The sequence below is a fragment of the Ascidiella aspersa genome, chromosome 1 (assembly GCF_963924565.1).
Source record: "Ascidiella aspersa chromosome 1, kaAscAspe10.2, whole genome shotgun sequence".
Lineage (NCBI taxonomy): Eukaryota > Metazoa > Chordata > Ascidiacea > Phlebobranchia > Ascidiidae > Ascidiella > Ascidiella aspersa.
The window spans coordinates 27,459,441-27,473,748 of record NC_139447.1 but is presented as its reverse complement, the minus strand read 5'-3'; the positions used below and the strand labels follow the sequence as shown (position 1 = coordinate 27,473,748).

At 36.7% G+C, this 14,308-nt stretch overlaps 1 protein-coding gene across 1 annotated transcript; it reads left to right on the top strand.

Annotated features, from left to right (window-relative positions):
• The first annotated feature begins 12,419 nt into the window (after positions 1–12,419).
• Positions 12,420–14,271, top strand: LOC146169209 (D-aspartate oxidase-like). The gene has a single exon (XM_083390929.1). The coding sequence runs from the start codon at positions 12,561–12,563 to the stop codon at positions 13,560–13,562; it is 1,002 nt and encodes a 333-aa protein (XP_083247055.1). The 5' UTR covers positions 12,420–12,560; the 3' UTR covers positions 13,563–14,271.
• Positions 14,272–14,308: the final 37 nt, after the last annotated feature.

Below are 14,308 nucleotides of genomic sequence, written 5' to 3'. Positions count from 1 at the left end.
ATATTTCCGATATCGGTAACTCACAGTACATTTATTTATTTAACAATAAGGGAATTTAGTACTATACTGGTCTGGTCCTGTCTATGAAGTATTTTAGCCATAGATAATGTGATGATTGCATTGTCTATAATTTCTTGTGAAAAAAAAACACGTTAAAAACCTTCAACAAGCCTCTTGATGGTTATTTTGCCAACAGCCCCGACAAAAAGTCATACATGAGACCGGGGTTTTCCAGAAAGCAAGCCACTTCAATTTTACTAAATTCTGATGCTTTGATTATTACTTTTGATCCAAGTAAGCGCTTAAAACAGCACTGATAGGGTACATGGTATATATACGTGTGCGGCATTCAGGAAAACCTAGTTTGTTAAACATATAGCTACTTTATAGCAGGGTGGGCAATTACTTTGTTTTTGTCAGAAGGCTGCATAAGAATACCAAAATTTATTGACGGACAGGGTCATAAAAAGTATCTCTAATAGACATAGTATGAATTGTATGTCATGTTTTAGGAATGTTGTATATAGCCAGGGTTGCCATACTGTCTTTATTTTTAAGATTTGTCCTTTATTTAAAGGACCAGGTCTTAGAAAACTTAAATGACCTTATTTCTAAGAAATGTCCTTATTTTCGACTTGCGTCCTTATTTTGTCTTATTTCCAACAGTTACAGCATAGAATATGGTTACAGTATACGTCGATTGTTTTTCTCTGGTATCCGGTGTTACATAATATTCTAAAATTATTCTTTTGCGTCGACATTTTTTGACATCATAACTGAAAGGTAATCCCATGACGTAAATGTCACAAGGTTTGACTTTTAAGTGGTGAGGTAGTTAGTGGTACAGCAGTTTAAGCAGTAAACAGCAGTACAAGGTTACTGCTGTTTCGGCTACAACAGAATGGGGTACGGCGAAGGCAGCGTTTATTGGGAAGTGATTGTTGGTGGGAAATGGATGCAATTGAGCCAACATTTGGATTAAAGCAGTAAAGCTATAATCATGGGTGGCCAACACGTCGATCGACCTTGGTGTGTTTGGTTTGGGCCAGCGCCCGGGAAAAGGTTGCCGACTCTTCGTATTTTTAGTTTTAAATCAAATTGTGGATTCCAATGGTCAACGCTTAGTCTTGCGGTGTTGTTCAGTACGGCAAGGTCTCTTGCAGTGTATCTTAATTGTTTCAAGCAGGATATACAAGGAGGTGTTGTATTGACTGCTCTTGTCCGCAGTCGCATAAGACTGAGTCGTCAGAACATCTGCATCTTTCCATGCCGACCCTGCACCGCCCAACCTGAGTCGATACGATTTTCCCTGAGGTAATCTTCATTGTTTAGCCACAGCGTCGTTGATAAGCCTATAGTTCACCAAAAAGCCTAATTTGTGTTTATACGGCGTCATGCTACAATGGATTGTCTGCACCAAGGAACATTTTACGCGATTTTATTCTGCTGCGCGATGACCTTTGGCCGAATAGGAGGTGTCTTTCATAATTTGCTCGTCGAAGCCTTTCTCGTTCACTTATAACTGATCTGCTGATCTAAGGGGAAGCAATTCTAGCAGTTAGGTAGCCTACAAGCTATTTACATTATATGGTAAAAGAGTTGGAACATGAAATTTTCACAACGGTTAGTGTTAGAGATTCTTTCAAAGTTGTTTCTAATATAAAATTTTTGTGCCCCGGAACTAAGGGGTTGTTTTCAGGGGGGCAAAACTGTCGTTATTTGATAGGGTCGGTTTCAAGCACTTTTAAGAGATAAAAAATACGAAGAAGTTACATGTCGATTTAAAAATTTCACAAACGTTAGAGAACTCTTCAAACGTGATGTTAAAACGAATAATTAACCAAAAACATAGAAATTAAAGTGAATTTATAAATAGATTAAGAATTGCAAACGAGAGGTGCACACTGCTTCCAGATTTCGCATTTAAATTTGCTGCAGTAAAATATGCTGTTTTGTAAGAGCATTAAGTTATTGTACTAAAATAATCCTCTTTCTAAATGGAAATTCGCATGCGCAGTTAGTTTTACTAAGTCGTGCCACTTCGCACAATAAAGTTGCACGAGCAAGACAACAAAGCGCAGCAGGATACCGGCAGCCGCCACGTCGCTACGCGAGTAGAATAAAGCAAGCGATATGAACAAATTCTGTATTAAAGTTTTTCTGTCGCTAGATGGGAGTAGATAGCTGTAAATTAATTACGTCACACTATTGGTTTTTTGTCCCCCAATCAGAAGAGCTTAATGATATACTTACAAAATAAAGAAATTACATAGAAATCTCAAATCACAAATATTAAAATTTGACTGTTTTCGTGTTTTAAGGTTTCTAATAAATAAAAGAAATAATTGTTAAATATTTTTCAATTATAAAGACAAATTATAGGTTTGACTCACAGCAAAATTTTGACTTTTAATTAAAAAAAAATATAGAAATCGATATGATTTCATTAATAGATTAAAAATTATCTTATAAATCCGTAAGCTTTGCAACGAAAAATATATTACCACTAGCCATAAAAGGCTGAGATTATTAACAAGGCAGTGTTTTGGGCATCAAAGCCCGGTGTAGTATTTCACCTTAAAATCAAATATCCTGAATCCGACTCTGTTTTCGTACTGCTTTTAAGTAGTGAGCCTTCAATAGCTCTGAAAAGATTACTTTAGGCCAGGGGTCAGCAACCTACGGCCCGCGGGCCGGATCCGGCCCGCCAATGTAGGCCTAATTCATCCGGCCCGCCGCCTCTTTGACAAACTAGACACGAGTCCATTTCACATACTTTTTGACTATTTTAACTACTTAAGTGCGAAAAATTTTCGCGTTTGCGCGAATCATTCTTCTACATCCGGTTTGTTTACGTTTTGATGTTGTCTTTTCCCCTAGATCAGGGCTTCTTTGCCGTGGAAGGCTGACAAACAGAAGACGTATCCAAAAATTTTGAATATATATTTTCTAACATTTTTTATTTTTATTTTCGGCAATGTATTAAAAACTTGCAAGTAATTGAATAGAAATGCTCGTATACCAAAAAAAAATCGCGCTCGCTTTGCTCGCCAAGTGAGCACTCTGACTTAAAAAGCTTACAAACACTCAACTAGATTCAACAATAAAGTTATCGCGCTTACTCAAAGTACTTTTATTACACGTTTCATTAGTAGTATGGATGACGACGTGTGGACTCGAATTTTAAACCAAACAATCGCAATTTTTCGACACTTTACTGCCTTGTTTCAAGTGCAAAAAATATTCGAGGCCCGCCTGTTTCACAGGTGTTTTAACATAATAGCACAATTCCTAGTTAAAATTTTGTGCGGCCCGCAGAGACCTTTCTGAGTTCCGTTTTAGCCCGCGACTACAAAAAGGTTGCAGACTTCGGATTTAGGCTGCGACAAAAAAAGTTTACCGACCACTGCTGTAGTGTAGACCAGGGTTCGGCAACCTTTTTTACACTGCGGACCGGTTTATAACTGAAATTTTGTCGCGGACCGGCCTTAAAAACAACAAATGTTCAGTAAAGGAAATTTAAAACAACTTTTTTCAATGTCCCAATTAAAATGCATGCGTTTTTTCAAAATTTTCTGTCTAAACATCAACATTGTTTATAAACATTCTTTGCATGATTTAATTCTATTGCACTTTAGGGTGAGCACGCTTGAACATCAAAAGAACATTATATATGGACCGTTTTCGATATATTGTACGTACGAGGAGTTAGATTTTCCAATAAAAAAATAGCGGTCGGCGGACCGGCGATTGCCGACCACTGGTGTAGACCAACCACTAACCAATCAAAACATTTGTCAGCATTTGTAAGCAAAAAAACCAACCTTTGACTTTATATTTCAATTTGCAAATATTTATTAGTTTGGCAAATACATCGCGAAGCTATTTTCATCGAATTGTGTAGGCTTACATCGGCAAATTGGCCGCCCGAACCACGGATACAACTTTGAGATTTGGGTTTAGTTCTTTAAAGCCAGTGAAGTTTTAATGTAATTAGAGTTGTTAATATGGATATTCGATAATATCGGATCGAAGCAGATACTTGATGCCAATTCTTTGCGATATAAAACAACGATTTCTACCTTAATAGGTAATTTTTTCAGAAAAAATAGTAGGTTAACAACTTCAGCTAACTTAACTTCTTACAACGCTACAGCAAATTTTGGACTAAAACAACCTGAAATAAGCACCTTTAAACGATTTACTTTCTTCTATTTTACTCGATTGGCAGAGTTATGAAGTCATTTAAAATCGAATCAGATCGCAATCCTTTCCGTTCACAACATCGGGTGTCTGTAACGGAATAAAATGTCGTACCGAACATCGTACCGGACATCCCTAGTCGTTGTCTCTCATATTCAGATCAGGGTTTCCTAACTATCGCCCTTGCCCAAGTCCAATAAAAGGGACCACTCCCAAGAAAACAGTTCACGAAATGTAGACACTTTTCCCATGGAAAGTTAAAAACAACTTGGATAGGTTAAATGTTAATTAGAGGAAATTAAAAAATCTAGAATCGATAGAAAACAATCGGCTCAATTTTTTTTTATATATGATTTGATTAAACATTAATCAACTGCACAATGCCACTCAATATTGTTGACGCTTTAGTTATATTCTTATACTTAAAATACAGAACAGTGACTAAGTGGTCTTATTCTTTAGAAAACTTTTCACACTTTTTCTCAAGATGTCAATTTCTGTAAATTAATTCCAAATATAGTCTATAGGTATACACATATCGTTTAGTTTATTTCTGTTTCAACAGTCAACATATTCGATTTTTACGAAGTATTTACACCACAGTTATCTTTCTGTGTTCCGAACGCTGAACTTTTCTTCATGTTCAAGCCTCTTTTTGTTGTTCTTCCATTTCCACAATTTGTCCAACTCCAGTGGGTGCTATTTCGTTCGCTTTCGCCTTAAAAGGAAAGAACCGTTGCGCATAGTTTTTGAAGGAAAATACGAGCGATACCATATTGATGAAGGCGTTGCAAGCGAACACAACATGGAAAAATGTAATCGAGGCCCAGTTCAAACTGCGCCATAAACCAGCGATTCCCATAAAAGCCAAATCGGTGACGACGCAGACTATCGAGCAGACGATCACCCGGATAACAGCCTTTCTTAGCGAAGCGCTCAGGCGTTCGTTCGTTATGTTGCAGGTCTGAGCCACGAGCGGCAGCAACACAAGTGCAATAAGCACGAATTGACATAAGATAAACAGCATCATGGTAACCACTCCGTAAATTTCTGTGCTGGTTTCTTCGTAATAACAACCGCGATCTGTTCCCACCGCCCGCTCGAAAAACAGAGTTGCAACTTGCGAGATAGGCAAAACTACGAATCCAACCACGACTACGTAGCTCACCACAGTCGCTTTCCGCACGGTCGACCTCGGCAAAGTCTGATTGGAATATATTTGTTTTTGTCGAAGCCACAGCACTGTGTTGAGCAGTGAACGATTGGAAAGGGAACAAATGCCGTGGATGATAAAGTAGAGGTAGCATTGCGAAGTGTTGTAACTGTGCGGAAGAATTTCCACGAAGAAAAAGCCGCTGTTAAGCAACTGGGTTGCGGCAACTGCTACCATAATCCAGTTTGTATCACGCAGAAATTTGTCTTGCTTGTATTTTAGGTTGTACGTCACCGCAGCAAGTAGAAGGTATGCGCCAGAAATGGTTAGAAAACAACACATAGCTAATTCATATTTTCTCGACGGATAAGGTCCGCTTTCTGGGGTCAACGTGGTGGAGTTTCCATTCAACGATGCCGACGTAACCTCAGCAAAGATTCCTGTTGTGGTGTCCATCCCGCAGTCTACTGTAAAACGAGATCATTACAATTAAATTTTGCGGATACAGGAATTTTTTTTAATTTGTTTTTTACCATTGCTTAAAACTAATTATGCAACGTAGCTAGTAGCGTACTGCACCGAAATGTATACAATAACGGCGATATTTTGCTAACTCTGCCTCACTTTTACGTGATTAAACATAATTTTAAAAGCATGCGTTATGGTCTGTTTAAATGATCGTTGAACCGAAAAGCATTTTTTAAATATTTTTTTGTTTTACATTATTAAAAAAGCATCATTTTATTTTTAGTTGTCAACTTGTGGAGTGTTTCATTATTCGTAATTTTAAATGTCTGCAAGTGTTTTACACCCGGGGAACGACAACAAACTTTGTAATGCAAGCTAGAAGACAAGCAAATTTAAGTGGAAAAAACAAGACTTTGGTTTGCAGGGTAACTCTAACAGTTGAATCAAAGTTTCCAATACAGCAGGGGTGGGCAATTATTTTTAACTGCGAGCCGAATGAGAACCTTCAAATTTTGTGGCGGGCCAGGTCAAAAATAGGGTCTCAAATACATGCAATATGACCTCATATAATCTGACGCTATAAATCAAATAAACTAACGAACTGGTTACGTTAGGAATTTTGCACAAATGTGCAATTGAAGCCGAATTTAAAGAAAGAAAACATTGCGTGTTTGTTTTAATTTCAAACATTAATGTGGACTTACAGGGGGACGTGACGTATTGAGCACTGATAAAAATGTACATTGCTTAATATATTGGCGTTTATAAAGTTATTAAGCGCATTGACTTAAAAATTGAGGTTAAAACTTGTAAAAAATTCGCACAAAACATACAATGTGTTTTTTGCTTTTTTTAAGTTACCGATGTGTGAGTTTAAGTTACCGATGTATTACTTGCGGAACAATGGCCATATTGCAAAGTCTAAAGCGGGGAAAACACACAACATGGCATTAAATAAATTAGGTTGACAAAATGTAAATCGGTATATTTCAGAGGTTAGAAAACGGCAAGTATTTCGTTCATATTTTAATGACGGAATACGCGCAAAAAATATATAACTATTAAGTTTGTTAAACTTTCGTTGGAGAAAGTGACATAGTGCAGGGGTGCTTTTTCTGCAAATGTGCGAAAGCGAGAAAACAATTTCAATTATAGTATTTAAATCACGCTAAAAATTGAGTTTGGCGGAGTCATGACTACATGATATCCGTCCCTGCAAAGAGTGTTCACGATACAACCAAGCAGGTAGAAACTCGCCCTTGTTTTCGCTAAGCTTATGTATTTAAAGAAAAATAAGCCGCGGGCCGGATTAAAGTGCTTGGCGGGCCGTATGTTGGCAGGACTGCATTACAGCGTCGGCTTGTAGTGCAGGCGCCACTAAACTTATTTCATAAAAGGCCGAATAACAGTAAAGATCCACAATCGCCGGACATTTTTGTGTCTAACTTTATTAATTGATTAGAAGAAAACATAAAATCAATTATGAAACAACAACTATATAATGAGATTTATCAATTGTCGTACCGTATAGTTTGTTTGTAGTGGAACCTTTTTGTCTATTCAAATAGCTTAATAATTGTTTATTACACTAAACTCCGATCGTATTTGTTGTTCCGGTTAGTAGAATTGAGATGAAAAGTAAAACGATAGTAAAACATTATATTTTGCCGTCTTTCACAAGAGGTCGTTGCATATAATTGTGATGCCATATTAATTATAAGTTTGTTACCAGTGGAGGCCCACTATACCCATTCAACCCGGCGCCTCCCCTCCACATGGATTCCGTACCTCTCCCTTGTGGGATGAAACGGTTGTCCGGAGGTGGTAGCTCTCACATATCACTTTAATAAAATGTTAACAGTAGCTTTAATATGGGTATAACTTTTGGTTGATTTTAATACCCATAATTTTAATCTGAGTTTCTTGCCTAAAGCAAAAAAAAAAAAAAAAAAAGTTTGTTACCAGTGCTTTGGCCTTTTTTTTTAAATATTTAGGGCTATGTAACACAAATGATTCAAAGTATTTGCCAATTTTTTCTAACATTATAAACGTTTTTGCAACAGGAAGTGCGCTAATTCAAGGACGCCGTATTTAAAACAGCATATTTACGACGCAATTCACATAATGTTAGAAAAATTATTAGCATATAAAGATGGACTTAAATATTGCTGTAGCTTACCTTCAAAGTTTTGTGTTTGGTATGGCCCTTTTCTGTAGTGTAACTATCTAATGCACGTCGTGACAAATAAAAAACACGCTTTTTAAAAATACCTCTCTTAATGCTGCTAACTTGTCCGGTGACCACAATCGAAAACCTAACCTAGACGTGTTGCGCGAAGCAGTAAAATATTGTTGTTTTTTAATTTATTTGCTAAAGAATGAAAAGATTATAAATGTAAAGTTTGTAATTGAAGCAAGTCTTTTAAAACTGCGTAGACTATTTCAAAGCAAACTTAAACATAGTTTTTACAACTTCTACAGGTATCGGCCAAATCAGTAAACTCTTGCACGCCTTATATAGCTTGACTGTCACTTGACTTTACATTATGACTGTCAGGAACAGTAACCGACTTTTTTGGTTGATTGGCAGTAATTGAAAAGTTGTTTTAAATACGAGACTGCCAGCTGTTGGTGCTTTTCGGTAATGCAGTAATGCAGCAAAATCCAATTAAATATTAACCAAACAGATTATATTACTAGTATCCCGACGAATTTAGCGTCATCTACATGGCGTACACCAGATGTTGAATTCTCATTAGTGGTAGGTTACCATAATCCAGGCCTGCACAACTCAAAAATAAAACATTTAATCCTAAAAAAGCAGTTGCTGTCGAGCGAACTGGAGCGCAAAATATGCAGCTGGAATCCATTCTTATCACTTGAAGCACCACGAAAATATCGTTTATTGTAAATTTGGTATAAATTGACATAACTTTCGATTTTGAAGGTGAAGCATCAGGAGCATAAAAGGATTCGCATATTGCTCGAAATAACGGCATTTATAGTATAATTTGACGCGAATTGCACGACAAAAATTTACGTCAGAACTACGTATGACTAAGTACCCGAAGTCCTGGGCATGAAACAGGTCTCTGGCTATCAATTATAAAGGCTATTACAATAAGGCGAGTTGTTGGAAAGGAATAGTTAAATTTACAAATGGGTTGTAGTTATTCTGCATCCAAAATCACAAATATAATAACAATTATTATCTTTCACGCCCGACGGTTTAGCAATTAGACATATATAATCACGAAAAGCACTATTGTTTGGGAGGGAAAATTAGATTGAATTTCTCCGGAGAATGTACCGCTAAATACCATAGCATTACTAAAAGTTGATATGCAACATTTCATTACAGATAAAAGGTTTTCATTAATGTTTTTTTGTAGGCAAGAGTTTAAATAAGAAAAATATTATATTTTCAAATAATAATTTTTAAAATGAGAATATTTTATTTCTAACATACCTATAGTCCTGGATTCAGAGTCGAGTCAATTTTAAGTCACTTGTGAGTTGAGACATTTCGCTTAAAACATATATTTTTCTGCTGATTCAATTGTGCCAAGCAATGTTGGCTGCTAACCTAAAAATAAACAACGCTCGTTTTACAAAGGCACCAGTAAGATTGTAAGTTATAGGGCAGGGGTCGGCAACAGGGGCGCCCGCAGAAAATTTTCCAGGGAGGGGGGCCATCAGGGACGTAACCAGAAAATCAAAAAATGGGTCCTGAATTTTCAACTTAGGGAATTCCTCTATTTTTCGCCTGACGTTAATGAATAATAACGTCATTAAAACAGTGACAGTATGACGTCATAGAATGGTGATTGCAAGACGTGATAGAAAAAACCCAGAAACAGCCAAATACGTCCAGCAAAAGCGACCACGTGCTTCGTCGACAATCTTGTCAGGCGCCAGCTGCGAAACCACAGTGTGCAATCGTTAACTTTAGGGAAAAAAACAAACCAAGACCTTAAAATATGTGTGTTTAATTGTGGTAAATCATACATAATTCGACTATCAGCAGCGCAGTTTTCAAGTTCCATGAACGGAACTAGCGCTAAATTACAAGCACGCCTTTCACCACGTGCAATACTAAACGAAGATCGTTTTTACCGGGTGTTATTATGCCACGATTAGCGCAACATCTGCGCCGAGCTGTGTGCCATGTCAGCTAAATTACAAGCTGTGGTTGAGGGGAAATAAGTTGTGTCCATTGCACACTTAGCACGTGGTCTTAGACTTAGAGTATGCTTAAAGAGCATAATTATGCGTTAACTATATCATTACTTAAAAATGGAGACTTTGAAACGCGCACGACAATTACCATTATACCTTCTTTTAAGAATCTGCTTCATTTAAACAAATGTCGATGTTACATCAAAACATCGGATATTAGCGCAGAGACCGAACAGCGAGGAACATACTGCGTATGACGTTTTTTAGCGAGAAAAAAGAAATAAGGTTTGACTTAGCGTTGTCAATTGTCGAATACACACTTGCTAATCAGTCAACCTAAACCAGCGCTTCTCAACCAGTGGGGGCCATAAGAACATTTGAGGTGGGCCACAGACCAATTTAAAAAGCTAGATTTAGTTTAATTTGTGTCATTGTATTTAATTTTAAAGGAATAATGATTTGGGAGGAATTAAAAAGAAATGTAAATTTATTGTTCAAAGTATCTCACCAATACACGGTTGATTAAATAATCTGTTTTGAAATATGTTGTGCTGTTTGTTCTAAGCCAGTGGTTCTCAACCGCCGGTCCGCGGACCGGTGCCGGTCCGCGTCAACTTTCCTACCGGTCCGCCAAATATATTACAATTTTAAATCTCAATTTCAAAATGTAAAATTTAGAACTTCGCCAGTTACGTAATCCGCAACATTGTTACGTAACATAGAGTTAATGGTCTACCTTTGAAGACCAGTTTTATGTGGAAAATTTTAATAGAACCCTGTACAACACATATATTATCAAAAAGACAGTAGCAAATTGCTCATTCACTTAAAGTTTCCATTTATGCTTTTAAGTTGCATACTTTTGTCGTAATTACATTTTGGGTAGATTTTAAGTTTTGAAGGTCCACCGGTCCGCGAAATTTGTTTTGAAATTTTACCGGTCCGTAAGCTAAAAAAGGTTGAGAACCACTGTTCTAAGCCTATTTTAAAGCTTTTTCTTTCATAAAAATTCTATTTGGCCACAGAATTTTTTAACCACTGACCTAAACAAATAACGAAAGAGAAAAACTATTCAGCGTTTACGGTCGACCAAACTAAAGACGAAAAACGGCGTTTTGCGCTCGATTTTGGCTTCGCATTAGATTAAGACGCGTGACCCAATTACTTAAAAAGCACGCCGCGTCGAACAGTTTGTTAAACCATGACAAAATTGAACCAAAAACGATAATATCACTTACAAAAAGGGGGGGGGGGGGTTAATAACTCCCGCCCCCACTGGATAGGCCACTGGGGGCAATGGATAGTGTATATTATTTTTAACCTTCGTAAGTAATACATATTACACTTACAAATAACAAATAATAATAATAATCACATTTTGAAATTCCAGTGGGGGGGGGGGCCTCTTGTCCCCCCCTCCCGTGCGGGCGCCCATGGTCGGCAACCTTTTTCTGAACGCCCGCCAAAACTAAACTTCGAACGATCTCTGCGGGCCGCACAAAATAATAACTAAGAATTTTGTTATTTTCATGTTAGAACAACTGTAAATCAGCCGTGCTTCGGATTGTTTTTACGCTGAAAAACGTGTTTAATTATATTTAAGGAGGCTGTAAAGTGTTGACGCAAACGCGAAAAACGTTTGTTTGGTTTAAAATTCGTGGATGGACTCGTGCCTAATTTGTCAAAGAGGCGGCGGGCCGGATGAATTACATCGGCGGGCCGTAGGTTGCCGACCCCTGTTATAGGGCTTTAAATTTACTCATTTAACTTATAGGATTTCAGATTAAATGGCATTAAAATTAACTGAATTGTCTTAAAACTGGCCTAGTTGCCCATTGTAAGCCATAATCCAGCCTCTGCTTAATGCAGTAAACAAATTTGTGAATAGGTGCGTTTTCTGAGCACGTTCAATGTCAAACTGTTCCCTTCGCAGTGCGTAAAAAAATCGATTCACACACGCCAAACGGAAGCACGGCTTTGTGTGAAACAGGCAAGGTATACGCTCGCGCAAACATATTACGCAATATGGAAAAACGGCTATAATTTGGTGGCCATCGATAACAAACGAAAACAACTTGATTTGTGTTTCTTTCTCGTGCCAATATTTACCATTACAATATATTTGGTCAACGTGAAAAGTTTTATTATAGATTTGGATGATTGTAGATGGAATACAACTTTTTTTTATTCAAAAACGGAAAGATAATTTATTAGCGATTTTTATTTTATAAAAAGATGTGAAGCTTAATACTTTTAAGCCTATGGAAATACTTACATTTGTTTGTTTCCGCTATCAGTGAATTTACCTATGTCGCGAGGAGTCGCTGTTGCTTCAGTTAAATTTTAAAGCGAAACCTTTCGTCATCGAATGTTTTGAGAAAAAAGAGAACAGCTGATTTGTGTTGACACGCTTCAAAAGAGAGATCAAACCAACATGGAATAGCCTCTTGCAGGTTTATGTGCTTTGTTCGCTGAACTTTTTACTGGTTTGCTTTACAATGTAGATTTTAGTTCTTGGTTGGTAGCATCTTATGTTACATTCGAAATCTGCAGCCAAATGTCCATTTTAAATTCAACAAGAGTGGCTGTCATAGGCGGAGGAATTATAGGACTTTCAACGTCTCTCAAGTTGCTTTTAGACAACAAAGAATGCGATGTAACAGTATTTTCAGATAAGTTCACTCCCAACACAACTGCTGACGTGTCAGCTGGGTGTATTTTACCCTATGCATGTCCTGGTGAAAAAGATCTGCTTAATTTATGGCTTCTCCAAACTCTTGATCGCCTATCTTTGTTGCACAAGTGTGAAGACGCATTTGAAATTGGAATTGCCCCACTATCAGGGTATGTATTCAGCAGTGACATTCCAGATGTAATGCCAAACGCATTTCCTGATTTCCATGTACTTTCAAAGAAGGAGTGTGATATGTTTTTACATATACAAGGTGATGGATATCACTTGACAACTTATACATGTGAATGTTCAAAATATCTTCCATGGTTAATGAAGCAAATTGTAAAATTAGGCGGAAGGTTCGTTAAAAAAGAAATATCCGATTTTAAAGAAGTTGGCGGGTATGATGTTATAATAAATTGCACTGGGATAGGGGCAAAAAAAATTATTAACAATGAAGATATGGTTGCAGATAGGGGTCAGGTCATGGTAGTAAAAGCTCCCTGGATTAAGCAATTTATCTTTGCTGATGAAAGTTACATAATACCGCGCCTGACAGATGTTGTTTTAGGAGGAACGCATGAAATAGAAAATTATAACTTGGAAGTGCGTGATGCCACTGCAAAACAAATATTTCAAAGGTGCTGTGAAGTAATGCCAAGCTTAAAGTACAGTCAGATTGTTGAGTCAAAAGTTGGACTTCGTCCTAAAAGAACGCCACCAAGATTAGAAGTTGAGAATATTGAAATCAATGGGCACTTTGTTCCAGTTATTCACAATTATGGTCACGGTGGATCAGGTGTGACCCTTCATTGGGGATGTGCAATCCAAGCAAGCAAACTGTTGGAAAAATGTATTTCAACTAAACGTGTTTCAAAACTGTGACATTATGCGATTTTCAGAAGAACCAACAGCAATTTGTTAAACAACAAGTTTTGGCATAATTTATCTTTGTTAGTTTAGGAGATTTTGCGATGTTATGACATATAAAGTATGGTAACAGGGTCCTTAATTATATATATTTATACGCTTATCCAAGTTTGCTGTCAATTGTGTCTATTTTATTCTTTTTGCAATTGTGCTAAACTTAGTAGTTTTTACATTTATTGTTTCAAAGTTTTAATAAACAGAAATGTAATTTGTTTGCAACTACTAAACTATCAAGTGTTTGTGAAAACTGTAGTCCATTAAAAAGTAATTGTGTATGTTTTTGTTTGTCTATATATATACAGAAAAACTTATTATTATCTTTGTCACAATCTGATTTACAGATGGAAACTGTATACCAAAATAAATTATGAGTCACACTGTCACAGTACTGTCTATTGTAGGTGGCTAGATTTATGTCACAATTGTGCTTTTTATGTTTTGTTACCTTTGTTAATATACTGTTATGTTTTATTGGTAAGAATCATTACATGTACTTTTGTAAAATATCGTATTTAGTAGCTCAAGGATTTTTAGTGTATTGCCTATTGCTGTTATTGTAGTGACTTTAAGTGCAATTGTGTCAAATGTATTTGGACAAAATTAGATTTCTTTAATTTGTTTTTCACTATACTATACAATTCAATCATTGTGAAACTATTGCTAGTTTGTCCAATAAGATTATAACACACATAATATAATCA

Excerpts from the sequence above, each read along its gene's own strand:
- LOC146169209 (XM_083390929.1), top strand. The coding sequence starts at position 12,561 with ATGTCCATTTTAAATTCAACAAGAGTGGCTGTCATAGGCGGAGGAATT.